General features: G+C 35.6%; 1 protein-coding gene across 3 annotated transcripts in view; it reads right to left on the reverse strand.

Moving 5' to 3' along the window:
- Window positions 1–27,144, reverse strand: part of CNTNAP4 (contactin associated protein family member 4) — a 237,473-nt gene that overhangs the window by 103,806 nt on the left and 106,523 nt on the right. For 2 of the 3 annotated variants that reach the window (XM_019710874.3, XM_074314549.2), the window contains exon 4: window positions 6,863–7,010. The exons of the other annotated variant lie outside the window; for it this stretch is intronic. In XM_019710874.3, coding sequence (XP_019566433.3) covers window positions 6,863–7,010 — 148 coding nt within the window. The remainder of the gene's footprint in view (window positions 1–6,862; window positions 7,011–27,144) is intronic. 3 annotated transcript variants of the gene reach the window in all.

Here is a 27,144-nt window from a genome sequence, read left to right on the forward strand (position 1 = left end):
AGAGACATTCCCTCTAGTCTTCTATTTGGTTACTTTGAGGTATAGATTACATAGGCAAAGTAGGCTACATGTTTGATGGTTTCCCTTCATTTATTAGTTTTCAAAATAATGAGGTGGTTCCTTAATGTCTCTCAGAGGTGAACAATGAGATTTTTTTTTCTCAGTATTATTATGAACCCATTCACTTAAACATATTTGATATGTTTCAAAATTGCAGGTAATATTCTTACTGATGCTAAAATATTTCCATCTTGGGTCAGTGAAAGCCTCCTCGGTTGGCTTTTTTGACATAATCCCAGTAGGTTTTCTAGTTTCCTTATTTTCTGGTATTATAATAGCTAACCTTATCTTAATTTTAATGTAACTTCACTTATCATTAAGTGATAATCTTTAGTCTAGAAACTTCGCAAAGAATAGAATTGATCCTCTTTGATTTTAGGCTGACCAGAATCTGTCTTTTTTTTAAAAACTCTGACATAAAATGGGATTCCTCAGCTACAGTATTAGCTGATAATCTGAGAGCAAGAATTGGGTATAATTTACCTTGGTGAAGATTTTAGCAGTTAACATGTGGAAGTAGCTTAATAAACAGGCATTAAATTCAAATAATTATTCTTTATAGTAAACCTAACAAAGTCACTGCTTTTCATTTTTCCCCTAACCAGACATGTGGTATGAGAGGCCAGCATCCTGAATAGACAGAATACTGTTATCTAGTTCTCTCTTAGTGATTTTTCAGGTGAATATTTGTACTTCTCATGCTACTGTTTTAGATTTCTTATTCCCCTGTTACCCTGAAAATAAGACCTCGCTGGACAATCAGCTCTAATACATCTTTTGGAGCAAAAATAATATAAGACCTGGTCTTATTTTACTATAAGATCAGATATAATATAATATAATATAATATAATATAATATAATATAATATAATATAATATAATTAATATAATATAATATAATACTGAGTCTTATATTAATTTTTGCTCCAAAAGATGCATTAGAGCTGATTGTCCGGCTAGGTCTTACTTTCGGGGAAACACAGTAATATGTTTTCTGAACAGAAATCTAATTACTCCCAACTTTCAATCTTTTTTTACACTATAAAATGCACATTCTTCTTTTTAAAAAGTTAACATGAGTTTTGCAATTATTGACTTCTGTTCCATTTATTAAATAGAATCCATTATTTTCTCTTGACCAGTCTGCATTGAAGCGAGTAAACACAATAGTTAACACATATATACATTTCTTCTCTTCCAATCTTCTCACTCATTTCTCCCTGTCTTCTATGCCTGATCTTTAAGAGGCTGAATACACCACTAAGATGAGGGGGAAAGCCTTCCTGCGGCTCCCCAAACCCACCTCCTTTCATTCATTCCTTCATCTGTGCAGAAGACTAATAACAAAAAAGGAATGTCCGGTTACAATCGAATATAATGTGAGCATGATGTGATCAGGAGCAGAACAGCTGGCTGTTCCAGGAGCAGGTGGAAATGTCCTCTGACCTACTGTGGGGTGTCAGAAAAGGTGTCAGAAACAGTGATTTCTATGCCAAGAAAAGGTGATGGGTACAAGAATGATCTGGTGGAGGAATGAAGGCTGGATGTGTGGCAACTACCTTAAGCATAGAGTAAAGATCCTAAGTCTAGAAAAATCATGAAATCATGGCACGTGAAAGAAATGGAAATTAGTGCAGTATGGCTGGGCAGTTGGATGTCCTTCTGTTGAGGATGATGATGGGAAGATCATGGATTACAAAACGAGGGTGTTTACACAAGACCTAGAGAAAGGGAACTCAGAATTGATACTAAGGGCACGTGTCTCAGCAGTTCAGCCATCATTAAAGAACATTATCTGCTATGGCTGAATTACCGCTTCCTCGGGACATCTCAGACACAGTCACGTTGACCTGGTTATTCTCCTTCCTCTGCCTTTGCTTACCATTGCTTACTTTCCTTTGGGACACTTAGTAGAGTAGTATTTCTTTATCATGAAACATTTTCTTTTTCTTTCCCGCACAAGTTATTTCATTACCTACATCTCTTGTGTAGATCTATAAACATGATCACAGCTGCTATGGCCAAGACATCTGAAATTTATACTTTTCCTCTGAACCCATAAAATTTAGCTTCTACTTCTCTCATTACTCAGGAAACAACTTCCTGTTTACTGACATAAAAGTAGAACATGCCCTCTGATATGGATTTTCCATTCACTTGATGCACCATAACAAGTTACTGCTCTAACTCATTGGGATAGACGGTAATAAAATAATGTGTGCTTCTCCCAATAACCACTTTCTCTGCAATGTTCACAGGAGCAGCTTCCACCTATAACTTCAGCAAATACATGTAACAGGCATAAGGGGTGGGGAGGCTGGCATAAAAATGCACTCGCTCTGAAAAACAGAATAAAGAAACTGCTGTAATCATGACAGACATGGATTTCTGCTTTTCAAAGACATGAGCAGTTGTTCAAACACAGCACTTTCTACTTTTATTATTAATAGTAAGGCAATAAGTGGAAATGTTATGATTTAATAACAATAATGATAGGCACATAGGTTTCAATTGTATATCTTCATCCCAGAGTGTTCAGAGTGCCAACTTTTCATATCTCAGGGGCACTTGAATTCAAATGAGTCAACAATGGAATTAATTACCACTCCTGTGCCCTTTGGGAACTGTTATTCTCTAGTGCCCCCGCCCAGCAAGTGACCGACCATCCAGACAGTTCTTCAAATCTGATAACTCAGTGTCCCTCCCATACGATCATTAAGCTCTCTTGATTCAACGTCCTCGGTAGACTCATATTTTGAATCTGATTCAGTCGGGAGAACCCCCTCTCCTGATAGCTGGTCCTCTCGTTTAAGGCTCCACTGCCACTTGCACAAGTGAAACCGTAAGTCTCCTTTTTGAGCCGCTGCCCCTTATCTGTGTCCTTCATTTAACCCTCCAATCCGTATGCATCGGTTCACTCTGAATGACCATTCTCAAATACAAACGGATCCTCCAAGCAATCCTGGACCCTGTGCCTCACCTGGGCACCCCCTTTCTCCTCCTAGATGGGCTATCCTCCCCATCTTCCATGTGAAATTTCTGCATCTTCGTTTCAAAACCTATTGCTATGAACTTTTTTATACTAATCTCAATTTATCAATCACTTTACCCCTTGCACCCTACATTCGTGCTCTGATAGTTTGCATTGAGTTTGTACAACTTTGACAACATTGTGTCTTCTGACCTCTAGGGTCAAACACCCCATGTTAATTGCTGTAAATGGCTCTGTTTTCACATGTACTCATGCACACACATCCACGTTGCATGTCTCTCTCTCTCTCTGAAATTAGTGAGCAACCTGACAGCCAGCTCTGCAGGGTCATCACGGACCTCCTGTTGTGGCTGTCTTGGTGGTCTTGCAGGTGTATATTGCTGTTTTGGCTTTCCTTGCACAGTCAGTTCTACACATTTTCTGTTTTGAGTTTTGTTACTTTGTAGCAATGTAGATAATGCTGTGTTTGTACTTTGTTGTGTAGAGTGAAAGGATTGTGTTGAATAAACCTAGGATTAGAATGCAAAAAAATATACATAATAATAATTCATATATTAAGAAAATATGTGTTTTTTTTTTAGAATTTCTCACTATACCCAAAACCTAGTAGAGGTCTCTCTCAGCAAGTGTCAATAAACATTTAAAAGGTAAATGTAAGTATGATTCATCTAGTCATCAAAGCACTGGCTTTGGAAAGGATGAATCTGACTTTTAATCCTAGATTACACAGGCTGTGTAATCCTGGACAAGATTCTTGATCTCTGTAAGGCTCACTGTCGCCCATGTCAGAAGACCTGAAGCGCCCTGGTACACACTACTCTCGAGGGAGTGGCTCCTACAAGACCCACCCAAGAGTCACATTAACGTGGCAGGCGATGTGGACACACATGCTGACAAGTGGCATGCAATCCTCCAGGCCTTTCTAATGCTCAAAAGAGGCTCAGTTAATTGCCAGTGTGGACAGGTGTCCCATGACTGGTCCAGAGGAGAACCTGCCTGTCCCCCAGCCCTACTTTTCTTTTTATAAGGCTTGCAGGAGAATGGCCTTGCATATCTGGAGAAAATCCAGTCTCATCTTGGATCTGGATCCTTTCAGACAAAATCTTGCAACTTTGTTCTCATTCTGATAGCACCTGGAGCTCTTCCTTCTGAGGACAGGGGGAGCCAGTGGTCCCATCTACTTCTGTACCCGGCAACCCAGACCTCATTCAGCCAACGATTCTGCTTGTCTCCTCTTACTCCTGCATAAAATGGTAATATTCATGTTCCACTTCACCGTATTGTTAGGACTAAATCAGAAAATGCCTAGAGGACTAGTGTCTGACACAAAGTAACTGTTTAATAAGTGATCGTTATATAGTATCATGCTTTAGTAAATTAATATTCTGCAAGGCTGATGCTATGCATAGGTGGAGAACAGGAGTGTGACTGTGGTATAATTGAGGAATTAAAATCAATTTGATCAAATACAATCCCATAAGACACACACACCGAACCCATTTTGAGGTTATTTTAGGTAATCTATGAGAGTCTTTTTCCATTAAGTTTATTATTTTTTTCTCTTCTATCCCAAATTATACAACAGTCATTTTACATTGAATCGTATCAAATCACTTTGCCATATGTGTTTATGTTTGCATTTGAAGTCATGTTGGCTCCCAGGCATGACTTCAACTGTGCATCAATGAAAAAAGGAGGCTGAGTAAACATGTAGCCATTATGCTGGCTCCAAGATACACCAAATCAAGTCACAGTGAAAAGAATGTTCCCCAGGACTGCAAATCAATAAAGTGTGTGTGGGGGTGTGTGGGGAAAGGAACCTGTACCTCAGAAGTCACTTCCATAGGGACATTATAATCAGTGCATTAGTTTTAGAAAAACAGCATCAATAGTCTTGTTCAACTAATACTGAATTTACATCCTAGATTGAATGTGCATTACATCTGTACTATTGGGGAAACTGTTTAATATTTCTAAGACTATTAGATAGGTGATTTTTAGGATTAAATTAGAATGTCTATAAAAACTGTATCTGACACAGAGTCAGCGCTCCATAACTGTTAGCAATTATTCTACCATGATAAACAAATATTCTGCAAGGTGGATACTCTGAGTAAGTACAGAATGTTTAACTATACGTATGAAGTTTTTTGAAGTTTGTTTTGCTAATTGTCCATCGTGTGGCATGGACTTTGCTAACCGCTGTGATCCAAAGACAAACAAGATAGACTGTCTGGGTTCTGTGCCCCAGAATCACACTGTGGGGTGGGACGGTTTATTTTTCACGGGATGATTTGATTCAAGTCTGACACATCACAGGAGCAGTGAAGGCACTGGTAAGCTGAGCAGATGGTGAGAAGTAAGCTGCCCATGGCTCATCACTGTGACTTAGGGCCGGAGAGAACACGAGCATGAGCTCGGGATCTGGAGCCTGGCAGGCTTGGCGGCACACCCAGCTCTGTCACGTCTGGTCTGCGTAGCTTAAAAGTCCTGCTCTCTAGGCTGTAGCTTCCTTGTTGGCAAAGTAGGGGAATGGACTTACGTGGACTTTTTTTTTTTTTTTTTGGAGTAATAAACTGCTTAATATCATGCAGCTATCTAATAAGCACCCAAGAAAAATGTGCTATGTCTAGGGTGACAAAAATTAATACTATTGGTATTTGTGCTATTGCTATTCCTATTATTATCTTTGATATTAATACTATGATTTCTAGTTGGCAGTCCCTGGCAGGGATGGAACGTCTGATGATGGAGGTAGATACAGGGAGCATCACGAAGGATGCAGGGAGACCTCGGCAATCTGCACAACACGCTTTCTCTGACACACTAGTCCTCTGTACGATGTGCCTTCCTTCCCTGTAAATAAAGTGAACCAGACCCTAACTTGACTTACATTACGAGATGGTAAAATATGTGTGGAAAAGAAAAAAAGCTTTTGTGGCTGCAGAATAAAGGTTTGCTAGAGGAATCATGATGAAGTGATTCTTTTCTGGATTCTTCCATGCACTGGTGGTGAGACATTGGGCAGACTGCTGAATCTCCCCAAGCCTCAGTCTGCTCAGTCTCATGACTGTAGATCATATGAACTAATTCATTGTTCTATAATAAAAGAGTGTCTAAGAGGATGGTGAGGCGGAGATGGGCTATCAATAACTCTTAGGTCCCCGCCCCCCCATAAAGATCTAATAAAAATGCTTCATGAAGAGGAGACTAAGTGAAACCTGTGGTTTCTGTCTTGTTTTTTATGTGAAAGTATTTCAAGCACAAATTACATTTTGACAGAGGTCTTTACTTTTTCTATGTATTTACGCCGAGAGCATAGCATTAGTGAGTTGCATGGCGTCTTATTTTTAGGCTAGAGAGAAAAATTCTTTGGTCTCCTAAAGATGACTGGCTATACTAAATGGAACACTGACACTTTTATTAAATTCAGGGTGCCCAGATGAAACATCCAAATATAGTCCACAGGGAGAAAAGCTCTAATATTTGAAAGTTAGGATCTAGTCAATAATATTAGATTTGGATAAATGAATTTACATATGTCTACAAACATGTGTCTGTATCTATCTATCGCTACATAGATTTTTCTCTCTATAAAATGCTTCCATTTCTGATTTAAAATCTAAAAGCTGACTGCTAAAGTCAATATTGGCATGCAAAGGCACACAAAAAATGATTTTTTCCCACAAAAATCATTCCTGTTTTTAGCTCTCTTTACATATCTGTAACGTCAATGTCTGCGTGCAGTTTGGCTTTTAAGACATCTCCTTTGATACACACTTCAGTGTTTCAGATAAACAAACACTTACTATATGCACACCCAAACACCTCGATTCGCATCCCAATTCTGCCCTTGGGGTTCCACTCCAAAGGGATGAAGCGTAGGAACCTGGCTTTGACAGAGGGCTGGAGTCGATAGTACACAACACTGTCTGCATTCGCATTTCCTGGGAAGCCCTAGGAGAAAGGGGAAAGGAGATCAATGTATCTACAGTATACCCACTGCCCCTCATCACTTCCAATGTCAGTGACCAATGTCTGATTTGCTTTTTTACTATAATGATGGCTGACTCCGTTAACTTCCTTTTAACAGTTATGTCATAATATCTCTCCATCCTCAGAACTTACGACTGCCTAAACTTTTCTTTATATTAAGACTAATTTACATTCTCCCATCCCTATTAAGCCAGCTTTCAACTAGGATACCCTCAGTAAAGTTTGCTTCTATGACGTGCACATGAAACTTAAAACATTATGAACAGCACAAAAATGAGAAAACTCTTCTTCGGAAAACCATGCGCTGATTCAGCAAAGAAGTTGTTCACATCCCTGATGAATGAGTAAGGTTATGACGTGTCCCGGTTGTTTCACTTTCTCATCTTACTCATTAAATAAACGAAAGTATCACCCAACATTCAAGTCAGAACTACACTCTAATATCAGGTTGTAAAACTTCACAGCACTGCTGGACACGCCCATTAAACATTTTTAAGGGAAACTGGAAGCAGTAATAATTTGGAAAGACCTGTAATTAGACGTACAGACTCTAGAATTTGAAAGCTAGAAAGACCTTGGGGTGGTCTTTCTATGGGATAGTAAACTAGGACAGTCAAATTGCAGATGAGGAAATTAAAGATCAGAAAAGTAGGGAAACAAACAAACTACTCTAGTGTTTGTAAAAGTATCATATAACAAGATCAGGAGCCGTGTTCCTTCCACAATATCAGGATGCATCTATCTGACACATAGGTCTCCTGTAAAACCCACATAGTACAGCACCTAACATCTAAGCAGATTTTATGTCCTCTAAGCAGGCTTTGTGTTCTCCTACATGACATTCTGTAAGGCTTCATATAGGAAAAAGTTAGGAGGAAGCAGAAGTTATTCTAAAAAGTGTATATTTTTGTTTCTCCCCTTCCTCTTCTTTATTTTCCTCCTCCTTTGATGTAACTGTAACAATCAGCATATGTAGAAACAAAGTAAGTGATGATGCTACTCTCTATTCTCATGATAGGTTCGCTTACCATGATTACATCAACAAAAAAAGGTCAACTTCATGATTAAACAGGCAAAGGTAAATGCATTAGGAATACCAACACCCAGGGAGTTCCTTTCTTTGCCTGCTTTTCTTTCTACTTCACAATAGCCTTTTACCAGCATTTACCAAAATATTCTCTAATACATTAAAAAATAAAATGTTGGGTGTCATAGCCAAATTAATTTGATTTCATTCGCCTTGTCAATCAATTCTCTACACCTCCTGCCCACAACCCGACCAATACCCCGAGATTCTCAGGCTCACATACTACAGACAGTCCTGTGATGGCACCTCTAAATTATATCAAAATTCTGAGCATCTTTCTTCATCTCAGCTATGACCACCCAGTTCAACAAAGCATTATCTCATCAGAACTACCTCAATGGCCTTTTTCTTCATTTTTTTCTCCTTCTATTTCCTGTCACCATCCACATACACATCCTGAATCTCTTCCCCTCTGAGCAGTCAGCAAGATTTTTAAAGGCAAATTAAACCATGTCACCCCCACTGCTTCAAAAATCCACTTAGAACAAAATCCAATCTCTTTATCAAACATACACCATCTTTGGCAGCATCCTCCTTTGTGCTTTAGCCACACTGGACCTTCAAGCCACACTCAGTCCTGCTTAGGTTAAGCCCTTTGCCCTGGTTGTTCATTCTTCTTTTAAAGTTCTTCCCTCAAGATCTTGGCACAACCAGCTCCTCTTGTCATTTCAAGCCTTGGTCAAAATATCACCACCTAAGCCTGATCCCAGTTTCTAAAGTAATATATCTGGCATTTCCACATCTTATCTTCCTGTTTTATTTTCTTCATATGACTCATTATTTAGGGGGCCTTCTTTGGCTCATTATTTGTTTGTTTATCTTATCCTGCAAGAAAACAAACTCCATTAAAGCAGGAAGCTTTTCTGCCTTCCATCCATAGTATCTAGAACATGACTTGTCTCAAAGTGGTTCTCAATAAAATATTCATTGCCATGCGTTATGTTTCAGAAAGGTTGGGTTTAAAAACAAAGTTCAACAGGTTTCTCAATTACAGGACCTCTCAGAGCATGTCAAATGTGAATGTGGAAATGTCCCATGACACAGTTATCCAGCATGTTTCAAATGTATTAGGCCCGCATTCCTAGTTACTGTTTCCCAGAACATAAAGAAGAGAACAGTGTTTAATCCCACAGACATTTGGACCAGATCCTTCTAGAAAGTTCTGTTCTATTCCACTGGTCAAAACCTCATATCCTGGGCATTGGGGGGTGTGTGTGTGTGTCTGTGTGTGTGTGTGTGTGTACAGGCTCTACAAATCAGAGTAATGTGCATCCAGGATTGAGAACATGGTCTATAGACATTCAATCCTAATCAGACCCTCTTATACTCGGATTCTATTTTCCTGGGTGCCACTGGCAGGCTAATACGATCCCTAATTATATTTCTTTCAGTGAACAGCTGCATGATGAATTAGATAACCCTCCAAAAGATCTCACATTTTTTTCAAAATTAATGTAACTTCAAAGATTTAGATGGATGGCACTACAATGATCTCAGCATCTTAAGGGATTAGGAGAAAAGATGTATAGTGACAGTGGCATCAGACAGGCAAGTGGAACAGGGAGGTCTACAAATGACAGCTTTGCACATTTACCTGATCTATTTTGAGTTATTTGAATTTTGAGAACATAAAGAAGAAATATAAGATACTTTGTATATGTAATAAAAAATATCTTGGCACATTCAAAATTTTAAGTAGCTTTTTCTTATAAAGGGCGAGGGAAATTGTGAGGTGGGGAATATGGGGGTTTTACCTACCACATTTCAATCATATCTCAATTTTTTATGAGACTATTAATTTTATAATAATCAGTAAAATAAAGTAAGACATAGACATAGGAAGTGTGTACAGTGACAGAGCAGATAGAAACATTATTTAGTAGCAATCTGGGTACGTTAAATAACTTTCTAATATCAATATGCACCATTGCTATTAATTAAATATATTCAACTGAACAATATTTGTATTGTTTTGCTCCATGTGTTGAAGTATTTTCAATACATCAGATAACAAAGATTCTGCTGTGGAGTCCAGTACTTAATGGGGATTTTTTTCAGAATTTTTATGCATGAAGCATGGGATTGAGGTTACATTACCTTATAAATGAAAAGTCCTATGCACACTATCGGGTGTCAAATGTATTTCCTTTGCCTAGAAGACATTCTTCAATTTACTATAAAGTTTTTTCATGCCGTCACAATTCATAAAGAAAATCACGGTTTTCAATATTTCTCTTAAAAACTTATTATGTGAATGAATGTTTATGTCTTTCCTTAGATTACAGAGTCTGAACTTAAGTGTATGTCAGAATTATTCAAGGTAATTCTGTTTAAAAATGCAGATTTCTAGACTCTGCACCTCCTGCACTAAAACTGTGGGTGGGCCGAACTCTGCATTTCGCATGCACGCCAAGCTAACGTGTGCTTTTTGGTCTTTGGCTTGCTCTGGGAAAGTTCTTCTGGCTTGTGGATAAACCGCACTCTTTTTCCCTCTCTGTACAGTATTATCTCAAAACTTTTCAGAGAGGGAAAAGATTTTAGAAGAACAGTGCACTGGAGCTAACTTCCAAAGAGAGAATCTAAGTAGCAACTGTGTTTGTTCTGTGTTATCAATCTCAATGTCGTCAATGGAAAGTTTGTGTCTCTGAATCAGACACAGCAGAAATACATTATGGTGTTTTAATATTTCCTTCAACACTATGAAGTAATCATTTCCCACCCACTTTAAAACTGAAGATAATGAAAATTATAGAGGTTATGTGCCTAAAGCCACACAGCTAGAAAGGGGCAGAATAAGGATTTAATTCCAGGCTTTTCTGATTCCAAAGCCCATAATTTAGCTCAGCCATCAAAAGGCCTCATTCTAAAAGAATATGAAAGTGAACAACTCACCCCATAGGTAGAGGAAACTTGATATTTTATTTGAGGCTTTTCCTCCCTTTTCCTCATAATTTATATTCAAAATCTTTGACACATTTGAGATTAATGCAACTTAGATTATTGCTAACTGTGATACAGCTCTACCAGTTGACTTTTATAGACAAAAGGATTGTTCTATTAAACTTTACATTTCCTCAAAATTATTGGAATAGAACGAAAATAAAAGACAAATGTTCAATAATCAATAGGACTCTTACATATAAATGATAACCTTCTAATAGATACAGAATGTAAAGGAATATGCCATTATATCATCAAATATGTGTAATATCTACAAGAAAAATTAAGGTGATATGTCTTACGTGATAAAAATCAAGAGGCCTTAATTAATTGCATGTTTCTTTTCTTTGAGACCTGATGATTTTCAAACTCAATGAGGTAGTCACAGATGTTTTGGAAATGTATCTAACCAAGATAATATATGCAGTTAATGAATTAAAGGTTTTCACAGGATTTTAAGTATTTCCATTATGATTCGAAAGTTTATGAAGAGTAACAATAGCATTAATTTCTTTTTCAAGTATGTATTGAGCAACTCATCTAAGAAAGCCAAGATGCATAAAGGGAGGTGTCCATATGGCAGCTCATAAGGGGATCCAAAATATTGCTTTAATAAATCGGAAACATGGGACCAGTTACATGTGGTTATATAGCAGACTCTGCATTACATAAAAATTGGTCTAGCTCCCACAAAAATAAACAGCAATACTAGTAGAAATTCTACACAACAAAGAGGAAAACATGAAAAATCCCCTGGCCTCTCTTATTATGAGAATTACTTACATATCTGACTTACATATGACCTGTTTCCAAGTACAACTCATTTTGACACAGCTGACAATGCAGACACTGAATGTAACATGCTGCCTAATGGAAATCAGCTCTTTATTTTATCATGTTTGTTATAAATATTTACACAGTGTGCTTCCCAAGTGATTGTCTGGTCTAAAAAAAAGTGCAAAAGAAAAGAAAAATAAGAACTATAGAAAAGTGGCAATTTTGCTACCATGAACCCAGAGATAGAATACCTTTTCAACATATGTTGACAAGACATTGTAACCATATCTACAAAAGTTGATTCTATCTTGTGTGAATGTGATTTATTTATTGTAATAGAGAAACAGCAATGAATACAGAAATCAAATTAGAAAGTTTTTTGTGTGTATATAATAAATCTCCATTTTTAAAATGAATATAAAATTTTATTAATATAAGATCAGTTTCTACACAGCTCAGAAAATATTCAGTATCTTTAAAATGTTTATTTGAAGGGATACCAATTATTAACAATATTTCGGTGAGGTCCCATGTGTCAGCCATTATTTTTTAATCACAGAGACACAAAATTGGAAAATACCGTGTTTCCCCAAAAATGAGACCTAGCTGGACAATCAGCTTTAATGCATCTTTTGGAGCAAAAATTAATATAAGACCCATATTATATTATATTATATTATATTATATTATATTATATTATATTATATTATATTACATTACATTACTATATTATATTATATTAGACCCAGTGTTATATTGTAGTAAAATAAGACCGGTCTTATATTAATTTTTGCTCCAAAAGATGCATTAGAGCTGATTGTCCGGCTAGGTCTTATTTTCAGGGAAACATGGTATGCTGTTTAGGCCCTTTTAGCATGGAAGAATCTGAATTCTCAAGACACAAAGAGCAAATCGCAGGAGAGAAAAGGTACATGAGAGATACAACCTTCACTGTAGTCCATAACTGTTGTTGAGACATTGTAATAAATTGTTTTATGAAAGATACATAGACAGGTCATTAAGCTTACACTTATATTAGAATAATTGATGTACAATTTTGTGGAAGATTAAAACTTCATTGAGATGGTAAATAACTTTTAATTAAAAAATCACCGTATATGGTAGTGGCAGACTTCTAAATTCTGAACAACTCCCTGCTAGAAAAGCTGTACAAAATGAAATATACGGAATAAAGCACTAAAAAACAATAAAATATTAAATGTCCAAGATCTGGGAGAAAAAACCCAAAGTGGTGAGCCCTACTTTTGAGGCCCTTTTCTTTTTATAGGTAACTAAATGATCTCTGGAAAGGAAAAACTAAGACACTGAGAACCTCAGATCTTTTGACAGCTTCACAGGGTGAGGGACAAAATTTTAGATCCCTCAAGGGCTTCCGTAGATTTTGTGTAAGAACTTTGAGGGTCTACGACTTAAGAAAAAGGATAAGTCAGAGAGAGAGAGACAACTCCTCACAGAGATTAAAATTCAGCTTCCCATCTCCTCAATCTGTGAAATTACATTAAGATTGTCAGAGATAACTAGTGCTCCTTGCTGCCTGCAGAGGCCATTGTAATTACACTCTGTAGAAAATATCTGTCTAGATCCCAAATTATCTATAGTTTTTCATATATAATGTCCTATACCCAGTAAAAAATAATAAAACAGCAACAAAAACTGTTCTCAAAGGGAAGTTTATACACACACACATGCAGACATTAGTAAATAGTAAATACAATAGCTCTGTATTTAAAGACCTTGGAAATCATCACTCTATTCTATACAATAACAAAGCTGAACAAACTGAAAATCAAGGACTTTTCTTAGACCCATCAGGAAGCTGAGGTTACATGGTGCTATGGATTAAATTTTGTCCCTCCAAAATGTATATGTTGAAACCCTAACCCACAACATGATGTATTTGGACATGGGACCTATGAGAGGTGATAGGTTTAGTTGAAGTCTAACCCCATGATGCGATTAGTATCCTTATAAGGAGAGGAAGAGACCAGAGCTCTCTCTCACTCTCCAGGCAAGGACACAGCAAGAAGGCTGATATCTGCAAGCCAGGAAGTAGGGAACCAAATCATTCAGCTTCTTGATCTTGGACCTCCCTATCTCCAGAACTATGGAAACTAAACTCCTGTTGTTTAAGTCTATGACATTTTGTTATAGCAGCCAGAGCTGACTAATACACATGGCAAAACACCACCTGGAAATTTGGAGAGACAAGACTGTCCAAAGAGTCAGAGCTGAGATCTGTCCACCTAGGGCAGAAGCCACTGGTGCCATAACTGATAGAAACTTTTATACAGTAATTCTAATGAAATGATGGAGGCTGAGTGTGGACTAGCATGAGAGTGAGAAACTCCCGAGGACCACAGTCTTGGAAGATCTCCACACTTCCGTTGGCCTTACCTCCAGGAACCCCTCTGTGCTCTCTGTGAAGATCAGAAAAAAATTCTTCCTAGCTGCAGCAGGGAATGGGAAAGGTAATCATTGTGAAATATGCCCAGCGTGTTCTCCATAACAAAGGCCTACTGTCCACGAAAAAAGACTTTTCTAGAGCTTTAGCCCAATTAGGGAAGGACATTCCTCCCACTCCTGTTTCCCTAGTCTTTCTGTCAAATCTAAGGGAAAATACAGTCACCAGGATTCAGGGCTTCAAGGATATAAATTGGAATCTCAATAGCCAGGAAAAGAAGTAAAGGGCTGGGGCCAGGGGGGAGCTATACCACCTGAGAAAGACGAGTGAAGGTCACAGTTTCAAGACAAAGGCTCCCTAGAAACACTGACACTTAATTGGAATATTATAGAATGCTCTCATTCCTTTGCATCATACCACCACACTAACAAGACTCTTGTACAACAATACTAGATAACAACTTGAAGAATTGCAAAACCCAGACTGTCTCTGAAGAGGATGCCCAAGTCAAGAGAAAAGGCAAAAATAAGGGTATTACGTGAATTTGAAGACTCTGGCACCTATAGCTTCTACGCAAACATTAAACACCCAATTCCTAACCAGATTAATATAAATCCTCACGTGAAAGACATGTTTACCTCATTTCCCATTACTATATACAACATGTCCAGATTTCAACAACAACAGAAAAGCAAGGCATGCCAAAAATCAAGATAAAACACAGTCTGCAGAAGCAAAACAATCACCAGAACCAGACTCCTATGTGTCACAGATGTTGGAATGATCCGAGTAGGAATTTGAGACAGCTGTGATTAATAAGCTAAGGGCTCTAAAGGGAAAAGTGGACAACATGCAACAACAGATGGGTAATGTACACAGAGAGATGACAAATTTAAGAAAGAACCAAGGGGGAAATACTAGCAATCAAAAACACTATGACAGAAGTAAAGAAGGGCTTTGATGGGCACATCAATAGATTCAACACAGCCAAGGAAAGAATCAGTGAGCTTGAAAATAAGAAAATACAAACGTCACAAACTATAATGCAGAAGAGAATACCCAAGAACTGTGGGATAATGGCAGAAGTTTAGCATGTGCCTAAGTGGCATTCCAGAAGGTAAAGAAAGAGAGAATGGAGCAAAAGAAAGATTTAAAGTAATAATGGCCAATGACTTTCCAGACTTCGTGACAGACATCAAACTAGATCTAGGAATTTCAAACAATAACAAGCAGGCTAGAAATCAAAATAAAAACTATACTGGGTCATAACATATTCAAACTGCAGAAAACCAAAAATAAGAGGGTAAAAGGGGTCAAATACATGGTGAGGGAAGGAGATTTGACTTTGGGTGGTGAACACACAATGCAATATATAGGTGATGTATTATAGAATTGTACATTTGAAACCTATATAATTTCATTAACCACTGTCACTCCAATAAATTTAATGGGGAAAAAAAAACACATGAAAAAAGAGAACATTTTGAAAGAAGCTAGAGAGAACCTATAGCGAAACAAAGATAAGAATTACATTGGCCTTCTCAACAGAAAACACTCAAGCAAGAAGACAATGGAGTGAAATATTTAAAGTGTTGAGAAAGGAAAAATAAGCCTAAAATCCTATACCAGAGAAATTATCCTTAAAAAGAGGAGAAATAAAACCTTTCTCAGACAAAAACTGATGGAAGGAGAACTGACTCTGTGATACACATTGTGAGCACACAATGTGATATATAGATGATGTATTACAAAATTGTAGACTTGAAACCTATGTAATGTTACTAACTGCTGTCACCCAATAAATTTTAATTAAAAAAAAAACTCTACTTCTAATTAGACGGCACAGTTTAAATAAGAAAAAAAAAGAAAACAACTGATGGAATTCATTACTAGCAGACCTGTTCTGCAAGAAATATTTCAAAGTTCTTCAGACAAAAGGAAAACAATACAAGTCAGAAACTAGGATCTACATAAAGAAAGGAAGAAAGAGCATTTGAGAAGAAATAAAAGGTAAGATAAAATAATTATTTTTCTATTCTTAGTTACAAGATAACTGCTTAAAGAAATAGTAGGAAGAATGTATTTGATGATTATAGCATATAAACAAATTAAATGAATAAAGGTAATGTCACAAAAGATGAGAGGGAGGAATAGGGACTACTCTGTTACAGGATACCTGCACTACTTATTAAGTAGTATAATGTTATTTGAAGATGGACTTTGATTGGGTAAGGGTAGTCACTAAGTTTTTTTTTAAGTGTAATCGATATGGTGAGAGAAAAGATAAAATAGAATCATTCAATAAGCTCAATTAAACCCAGATAAGGCATTAAAAAGAGGGAGCAAGAAACAAAGACAAATACAACAAATAGAAAACATGGCAGATATTAATCTAAATAACCACTTTAATAACCACTTGTAAGTGAACGATCTAAATACACCATTTAAAAGACAGAGATCATCAGAGTATAAATAATGACCAGACCCAACGATATGTTATCTACAAGAAATCCACTATAAATATAAAGACTAACATAGACAGAGAAAGGTATTCCATGCTAAAGTCAAAAACCCAGAAATAGCAAAGTTAAAACCACCAGATCAATAAAACAGTAATTCGTAATACTTTATTGTGCATGTAAGAATGGTTCAAGAACTGGGAGCTTTCAAAGCAAAATTGACATAACGTTCAAAGACATGACGTTACAGTGTGGCTTATAAAGTGAAAATGAGGAAGTTGTTTAACTTTTACAGGTATGATGATTGGTTATGACAATGGGGGTTTCCAGATGGCAGGGAATTGGTTAAAAATGATAATTTTATACCACTTTAAGGAAGATGACTTCAATTTATTTTATGATTATCAGAGGCATTTATAAAAGCAAATTAAATTAAGTTTCACTTACATTCATGAAATAAGATAGATTTAGTTGTGCTTACATGGCTTAAATGGTTTTGTCGGCTCAGGGAATTTTCAAGTTTGGTTTTCATTTTGTATTTTACCTTAACACTAACATGAATTTAGAGAGAGCTGAAGTAACTATGTTAATCTCAGACAAAGCAGACTGCAGGACAAGGAAGATTATCAGAGACAAATAGGCACATTGCATAATGACAAAGCCATCAATATTCCAAGTTGGTATAACAATCCTCTATGTATATGTCCCTAATAACAGATTGTCAAAAAACATGAGGCAAATACTAATAGAACTGTAAGGAGAAATAGACAAATCTATTATTATAGTTGGAGTAATTGATATATCAAGGAGACAGAAAAACAGTAAGAATTTAGAATACCTGTATATCTCTATTAATCAACTGGGTCTAATTGACATTTTAGAATAGTCCATTGAAGAATAGCTTCATCCAAGCTCGTATGAAATATTCACCAAGATAGAATGCGTTATGGGCCCTAAAATACACCCTAACAAATGTAAAGGAATATAAATCATACAAAGTATTCTCTTAAATCACAATTAAATTAAACTACAAATCAGTAACAGAAAGATAGCTAGGAAGTTCCCAAATATCTGGAAATAACCCAAGAGTTAAAGCAGAAGCCTCAAGTCAAGTTTTTAAGAGTTGATCTAAATAAAAATGAGAACATAATTTATCAAAACCTGTGGAATACAGCAGCATTTGTAGCATTAAAATCATATTTTAGGAAAAAAAGACTCAAAATAAATAATGTGTTTCCATCTCAAGAAACTAAAGAATATAGAGCAAGTCTAAAATAAGCAGAAGAAATAATAGAAATGAGAGCAAAAATTAGTGAAACTGAAAACAGAAAAACATTAGAAAAAAAAATCAACAAAACCAAAAGCTGGTTCTTTGAAAAAATTGATAAATCTTTAGTCATGCTAAGGAAAATTAAGAGAAAAACCCAAATTATCAATATCACAAGCAGAAGAGAAGTCACTGCTACTGAGCTTATGGACATCAAAAGAAGAAAGGCAGATTAATGAGCTAAGGATAGATGTTAAAACATTAGGGGGAAAAAGTACAGTAAATTAATACCAGGAATGAAACAGGAAGTAAGTGATAAAAACAAGGCTCTGAAAGGACATTGAAATTAATGAGACCCTAGCTAGACTAATCAAGGAAAAGAAAAAAGAAGAGAAACAAATAACCACTATCAGGAATGTCAAAAAAAAAAAAAAAAAAGCCTCTTACTATGACTCTGCACACTAGAATGATAACAACAGGATATTCTGAATAATTTTATGTCAATAATTTTTTTAATTAAGTGAAGTAGACAAATTCTAAACAAATAGCACTTACCAAAACAGATGAGCAACAGGAAAATCTGAGCTGGCTCTATTTATTGGCAAAATTAAACCCATATTATAGAAGCATTCCCATGCAGAAATTTCCAGACCCTGGTGTCTTCCCTAGTGAATTCTTCTAAACATTTAAGGACAAAATAACACCAATCTTATATAAGCACCTTCAAAAAGTAGAAAAATAGAATGCTTCCCAATTTGTTTTGTGAGGCCAGCATAACCGTGATATCAAGATCTGACAAAAAACTTGGAGAAATGAAAATAAAAGCCAATCTTATTTGTAAACATAGCTCCCACAATCCTTTTTAAAAATGGCAACATTATTCTAGAATATAGAAATATAGAAAAAGTATAATTCATCATAACTCAAGTTTATTCCAGAAATACTATCAAGATTACTTAATATTTAAAAACCATTCTATGTAATTAAACTGAAAAAAAAAGGTCTTCCAAATAGATGCACAAAGAGCATTTGATTACATTCAACATCTAAACACGATTAAAACTTAGCCAAGAAGGGAATTTCTAAATCTGTAAAGAATACCTCCAGTAAGAATCGCTTGTAAGAGGAAATGCTGAGAGCTGCTTCGAATTTGGGATCCAGTCAAGTACATTCTCTATAAATCCCTTCATTCAATATGTAATGAATATTCTAATTAGTATAATAAGGCAAGAAAAATATTTAACAGGTTATGAGGATTGGAAAGGAAGAAATAAAGCTATTGTTCATAGGTTACATGAGTGTGTATATAGAACATTGTTTTTTACTCTATACAGTGAGTTTAGCAAATCTGGATGAAAGTCCATATTCAAATATGAATTGAAATCACACACCTAGTAGAATGGCCAAATTCCAGAACACTGACAACATTAAATACTGATAAGGATGTTGCACAAAAAGAACTCTCATACATTATTACCGCAAATAAATAGGAACAGGAATCACCAAGATACTATGGAAGAAAAACATAGTTGGAAGATTTTATTTACTGGCTATTAAGTCTTATAATGTTACAAAACGAGAAAAAAATGTCGTATTCGCAGAAGGTTACTCAAATAGACAAATGGAACAGAACAGAGAATCCAGAAACAGACTCAATATACATGGAAAGAGGATTTTTGACAATGTTTGAAATGCAAAGCAATTAAAAAAACCGAAAACAAAAATACCTCTTTTAAATGCATGGTGCTAGGTGAATCAAATAGCCACATTGGCAAAAAAGAAAAAATTAAAATAGAAGGGTGATCGCTACCTTAAATTACATGCAGAAACGAATTCCAGTAAGATTGAAAAACGTCAATGGCAAAACAACAAAGCTACTAGAAGATAGTATGGCTGAATATTTCCACAACTTTGAGGAATGCAAAGATTTCTTAAACGTGACACAAAAGGAAACATAAGAGTAAAGACTGATAAATTGGAATATATTAAATGTAAGAACTACTGTTCATTTGAAGATGTTAAAATAATGACAATAGAAGCCACAGAATGTGAGAACCTATTTTTCAGTATATTAGTACAGAATATATAGAGAACTACAGAGCAATAAGAAAAAGAGGGACAAAATAAATGTCTTAAATAACTAGCAAATATATGAAATGGTATCCAATCTTATTAGTCATGGGGCTGCAAATCAAAACCACAGCGTCCAAATTATACACATCAACAAAATGGTTAAAATTGAGGGAAACAATAAAAGCTAAAATAAAAAAATTGATAATACTAAGTGTTGTCAAGAATGTGGAGCAAAAGGAATTTTCATACACTGCCGTTAAGAGTATAAATTAGTACAATTTACATAAAAAAGATCTTTCACACATGCAACTACAGTTAAACGTATATTTATTTTACAGACCAGCAATTCCATCTGAAGAATATACCCAACAGGCATGTGTACCAAAACACATGTACATGAATGGATTGGAAGTATCATTTAGAATAGCCCAAAAATACAACTCATGTGTCCATTTGTAGAATGGATAAAATAATTTGGATATAGTCACATAATGAAATGTTCTAAAACAATAAAAATAAATCAGCTATACCCATACACAACGTTTTGGATGTATTTTACAAGCCTAATGGTAACCAAAGGAGCCAGGTGTGAAAAATATATATTGCATTGATTTCTTTTGTATATTATTCAGAACAGGCATTAGAAGTCATGATGGTGATTACTTTGGGAAAAGAGGGAGATAGTAGTTATCAGGAAGAGCATTGAAAGGAGCTGTTTGAGATACTGAAACATTTTTGACCCAGGAAATCTTTACCTAGGTGTGTTCACTTTTTGATACTTCAATGATATATCTATCTATCTATATCTCTCTATACCTATATATCTATATCTATACCTATATCTATGTATGTATCTATCTATATATATAGATATGCCTTTCATCTTTTTCTGGATGTGTGTTATGTTGTACTTCAAAATAAAAAGTAAAATGAAAATAATTATGCTAACTATGGAAAAGAAGTAAGTCCTTAAGGCTTTAAAAGATAGCTCAGTGAAGACAAGATTTAAATTTGCATGTATTTATCCAAAAGCAAAAAGAGAAGATTTTGAAGAATACCTCATTAAAATTGTATTTTTCACTTTTGTGCTTTTCTATAGATCATTAAAAACACCGCGAGAAATACCTTTCAACTTTGGATTTTCGATATCATATAATTTATCATGCATTATACCATAAAGAGCCCCATTAACATCTTTCCTTTTTACCATTAAGATTACAAAAACTAATGGCATTCTTACAACCAATACCATTAAAATAACTATTGTTCAGTGATAAAGAAAACCGAGTTTTCTATTAGAGACATTATCAAATTTAAAATAAATTGTTCCTCACTTACCTCTACATTCTATTAATGTTTTTATAGTTTTTCTAATATATTGATTAGTCTTCAGAGTGCTTCAAAATGACATTTATTTATCAAATGAATTGCTAATAGTTTTCCCAAGTAGAAACTGAAAGATGTGTTTTAGAAAGAGACTAAATAAATCAACCAATCTCTCCAGCAGAATAAAATAGCATATCAACTTTATTATACTTATTTTGAAAAACTGAAATGTTTAAAAAGCATTTTTTTCTAGAGTTCAATCAGACCTTACTGACTGTTCCTTATAGTTTTAGAGTCAATGGCTCTCATTTAGGTCTCTGAAGCCATTCATTATTTAACATGCATTAAATACATTGAACTATTAACATATATTTTATGTACATTAATGCATGTTATGATGTACATTGTGAGGTATATTAAATACTATATACCTTATTTAACTGGTGAACATTGCTTCTTCAATTAGATCGTAACCTCCACTTCCACAGAAGCTTGTCACTCAGAGAAGCTATGTGACCTCTGAGGTGTGCCTAAATGTAACACTGAGTCTTGGCAAACACAAAGATTAATGGCCTTTAAAGTATTCTTTTTAAATTTGGTGCCAACTTTAAATTTTACTAAATATTTTTAGAATTCATAGACAAAAATACAATGCAGTATTATATTAGGGTTGTTTGACCTTCAGATTCTGTATAATTTGGTCATACAATGCAAGTTTTCATTATACAGAAAGTCAAAAGAGACATTACTTTATTTAGTGATGGTGTAATCAGGGAGCAAGAATGTGCAGACTTTCTTAACCTATTCTTCAGCAAAGAGACAAAACCATCTGTCCTGTGGGTGCAGAGAGTGAATGAATTCATGCAACAGACACTGGGTTAGAGAGACGGGCGCAAAAGTGTTTTTATTTTCATCAATAACACCTGCCTACTTGCATTGCCTTTTGAAACACTGCCAGATGTAACAACACCAACCCATAAATGACTCACATACTCATGGGTACCTTGATATAGATAAATAAAACAAAGAATACAGGAAACAAATGCCTTAATGGATGTGCTCCATTTTTAATGCTAGAATGCCTAAGTTTGGGGAACTATTTTCTCTACTCAACACAGACAACACAAATTCATTTACTTCATGTTCAAATATCTTTTCTATCTTTATATATAGCTTTTTTTCCAAGCCTCAATAATCATTATTTCAACAACCATTGAAACATTAATCATGCCTTCACCACCTCTCCATAAAGAGAAAGTAAGGCTGTCCATCCAAACCCTTGACCTGGAGACTTTAGTTTGCCCTGGAAAAACAAGACTTATCAATAAGGGCTATTAATAGTTAGGAATCTACCACTTAATAACCAAAGAAACTTGAAAGAGATATATTCCCAAGCCTCAGTTCCTTCATCTAGAAATAATTACTTCCAAAGTCATGCAGGGACTCCGGTCCCCCTCTCCACACAAGAATGCAGGATATGGTGAGGCCAAAAAGGAACACCAACGTTGCCATGGATAGGGGGTTCATACCACTATATCCTTGCTGGCGACTGGGTTGGAGACACAGGAAGCAGGAGCCACACAATCCCCAATCTGCCGTCTGTTTCTCTGCCAACCGACCAACCAACCAACCAACCAACCAACCAACCAACCAACCAACCAAACAAACAACCAACCAAACAACCAACGTAGCCACGGCAGTTACATCAGTGGTTAATGGATAACCAGTAACAGCGGATGACCAACTAGACACAGCTGATGGCCATCTACTACCCGAGCCAGCACCTTTCCACGTGAGGCCGAGAGCCTGGAAACTGCTCTCTGGAACTCCATCCCCACAACGAATTAAGTAAAATAAAGAGATTAACATCTCCCTGTCTCATAACGAGTCGCAATAAAGTGCACTTGTGGTTGCTGCGTTGTGCAGTGATCAGGTCCTCACAAATGGCCCCTGTCACCCACCACTCGTTAGTCTGACTGAATTGCATTATTTGGGCTTAATATCTGAGTCTCCCAGCTAAACAGTCAAAAGAGAAATAGCAACTCTTCTAAATGTCTTTTGATCGAAGTGACAATCCCACTTAGGACGTAAAGCCCAATACTTATTTGAATGCAGTTGACAGTATTTTTAACCACAAGACAAAAGATATCAAGAAAATACTTCTCAGAAAAGTTACTCAAACAAAATAGTTTTAATTTCTTGAATGCAGAGCTTTATTTCTTTTTAAACTAGTTTGTGTTTGAATATAAATTTTGGAAATTATACCTCAGTCAGTGTAATTATAGCACCATGCAGCAATAAGAAGTTCCTAAATACCCATATCATTTCTGTTTCAACGCAACTGAGATTAGTTGATAAACATTTGAAAAAAAATTTTTTTCAAATGTATGTAATAAATTTAAACATAGATAACTTGTACAGATATCTATATGCGCCCTTAAAGTCAGTTTATAAAATGCTGCGTGTGGTTTTAATACTACTATATAGGTATTCAAATTCTGCTTATTTGAATTTTAAGAAACTACAATATTTATAATATATAGGACAACCATAAGCATTTCCTTAAGGAACCGGATAAAAATGCCTCTTTGTTCTCTATAGAAGAAGAAACCAAAATAAATGAATCTGAGGTCCAACCTTTACTAGAATCCCAATAACACAGTATTGGGGCTTATTATTTTATACTTAAATAATATTTGCCTTATTTCAATATGTAGCATAGATTCCATTGTTCCATACATTCAAATTTTCCTCTGAATTCTTCCAGAACAGTCACGAATTCTTAGGGCACAAATGTAACAAGTATGAGCACAGGAATGACAGACACGGCGACCTATTCTGGCTTCATTCTCTCATGTAGGAAAATCACGACTCTATAAGAATAGGAATTACGATCTGCCCTGAACACGCACACCTTCAGCAATTCCTTGGGGACTCAGATCCCGACTGAGGAACAGACAGCGAATGAGGCAATACTGTACAGAGTACATGTGCAGAGAACAGGCTCTGGCATCAACAGTCCTGAATACAAATCTTTATTTCTTATGAGATTGAGGTCTTTGAAAAGTTATAGACCTTTATTTGTATACTGGGAATAATAAAATGGATTTTTCCAGTGAACTGCTGGAAATTTGAAAACCAACTCGATATCCAATGATGTAAATGAATTATTGGTTTTTTGTTTTTTGATTTTTTTTAGGTTCTGTTTTGAGAAAGGCTTTTATGTTTTCACGGATTTATACTGGAACAGTTAAGGATAAAAGTCTAGGATGTTTGTGATTTGCTTCAGAATAATGCAGTGGGGGGAGGAGGATGGGGGGAAATGGATGGGATAGGATGGGCCATGGTTTGACAGTTGGGGAATGTGAACAATGGAGTTCATTTTGCTATTTTCTTCACTTGTGTGTGTGGAGTAAGAGCAAGGGAGATGATTTTGTGATGATTAAATTAATTAGTGTTTTTAAGAAGACTTTCCTTCACAACATTCTTCTACGTATCACAGGCATATATTATGAAAGTGCCTTGTTGACTGGCAAGGAACTTATTTTAGAGTATCTAGTTAACTTAAAAGCTCTCAGAGCACCACAAAAACACTGTTTTCTTTAACAATGAAAATTGAAGACATTTGATAAAATTATCAGGTTTTATAAATGTTATTATTTAGCTATGTAAAAAAGTGTAATCTGGGGGCCATTTACAGCCTATACATTATGTTTCCAAAATATTTTATTTAGAAATTGATGATATTTAAAGTTGCAATTCTTCATTTTATCTTGCTCAGCAATTATACTGGTCAGACCTAAGCGACCACAGGCAAGAAGCAATCACACTTGTGTGGTTTTATGGTGCTCTCTATAATAATGTACCGTAATGTTACCTTTGAGAGTGAATGCTGAGTGTTCCTAGAGAATGACATTGAAAAAACACGATGCTGTTGATGAAAAGCTCATTAACAACTGCATTTGGGCAATCTAATTCTGTGTCATTTCTATGGAAAATTCAAAAAATTAAATTATTCCCTTACTTGAAATACGTGCTTTTATCATACATTTACCATAAATTCTTGACCATGTCATTGTCATAAGTTCTGAAGTACTCAAAATATGAATATTTATATAAAGCACTCTGCAATTCTTGCATTTAATCTTAACTAATTAATCTAATACGTCTATTCACTGTGCTAAGCGATTTCCCATATTCATTTAATGCTCACAAAAATCTTGACAGAGCCTTATAGAAAGACACCACATATTAAGCAACTTCAGAATGATTCATCAAGCTTTCCAAATACCCACCAGTACTGAGCTTCTCAGTCAGCCCCTCAGTTACCCTGACTTTGAGCTGTTTCACTTAAAAAGTAACGAATGATGTATTGAGGAAGTGCACTGGAGAAGGGAATCCCTGTGCAGGATCTTCCAAAGTTCAGATCAAAGACATATTCTTAAACCCGCAGCCTTGGTTGGGTCCTTCATCTTTAACACAGTGATAATACCCAGATTGCCCAGATCTCGGCGCTGCTTGAAGATAATGCTATAAGACTAAGTGTTTATTCTCTATGGAGCTGTACAAATATAAGGTATTATTAAGCACACTGGCTTACCATGAGATATGTTAGCACATCTAAACCATTTGATTAATAAGTTGTAATTTATACTATACATTTTTGAAGATACTGAATTACTTTCAAGTCCACGGCACTAAAATGTAATTATCCTAGAACATGCTCTTGACGGAATATTATGAAGCAATTAAAATGGTGATTTTTGCAGACCATTGAAAAATTAGCATGCTCTCTTCATTACTTAGGTATAATACATGATTGTGTGATCAGCATACTCATAAGTGAATTCAAAGTTAACCGTAATAAGAAAAGAATAAAGATGATACACCAATGTTTTAATCGTTCTTTAAAGGGATAAACTTACGGATTTCTTTTTGTAACTTCCTCTATTTGGCAATTTTAATAATGTAATTATAATGCACATAGAAATGTAAATAAAAAAATAAAAAGAAATCTATATTATTTCTTTTTCATCTCCTGGTAGCCTCCTTTCCTTTCCCAAATTCCCTTGTCCTGAACATGATAAATTATCTGGACATCACCAACTGTGCAGTTTCCCTTCATCTCCTCTCACTGTGCATTCCCAAGATCTCATAAGAATATCCCCAAACTGAATTCTCATTATTGGTAATTTTCTAATAATCCAGATCCCTAAATGCTTTCTAAATTTGCCTTTTGATATTTCATTTTTTAAAATCAAATCCAAGAAAAACAGTTACAGATAACTACTTTGCAGACCTAGTACGAATGACTTCCCATGCTTTAATTCATTTCATGACCTTCTTATGAGAGAGGTTATTTACTTTTTCCTCACTTTACAGGTGAGAGAACTGAAACTTAGAAAAGTGAAGTGACATCCAAGGTCACACAGTACGTTAAGACGGAAAAACATATATGAACAGATGCTCAATATTAGTATTTAAAAAGACAGTAAGAAATAAGATATCACTTTGCGCTTAAGAGGCTGACAAAAGTCAGCGGGATAATACCATGTGTTGACAGGAATGTGGGGATACATGAACCCTCATGTATTGCTGGAGGGAGTGTGGACTGGTACAGCTATTCTGGAGAGCACCCTTGTGTTATGTAGAACAATCATTGATATGTACCTACTCTTTTACTTAGTGATTCTGTTTGTAGTTATACATCCAAAAGTATTTCTCACATAGGTGTATAAGGGACA

This window comes from Rhinolophus sinicus, chromosome 8 (assembly GCF_057876585.1).
Source record: "Rhinolophus sinicus isolate RSI-liver-muscle chromosome 8, RSI-T2T, whole genome shotgun sequence".
Taxonomy (NCBI): domain Eukaryota; kingdom Metazoa; phylum Chordata; class Mammalia; order Chiroptera; family Rhinolophidae; genus Rhinolophus; species Rhinolophus sinicus.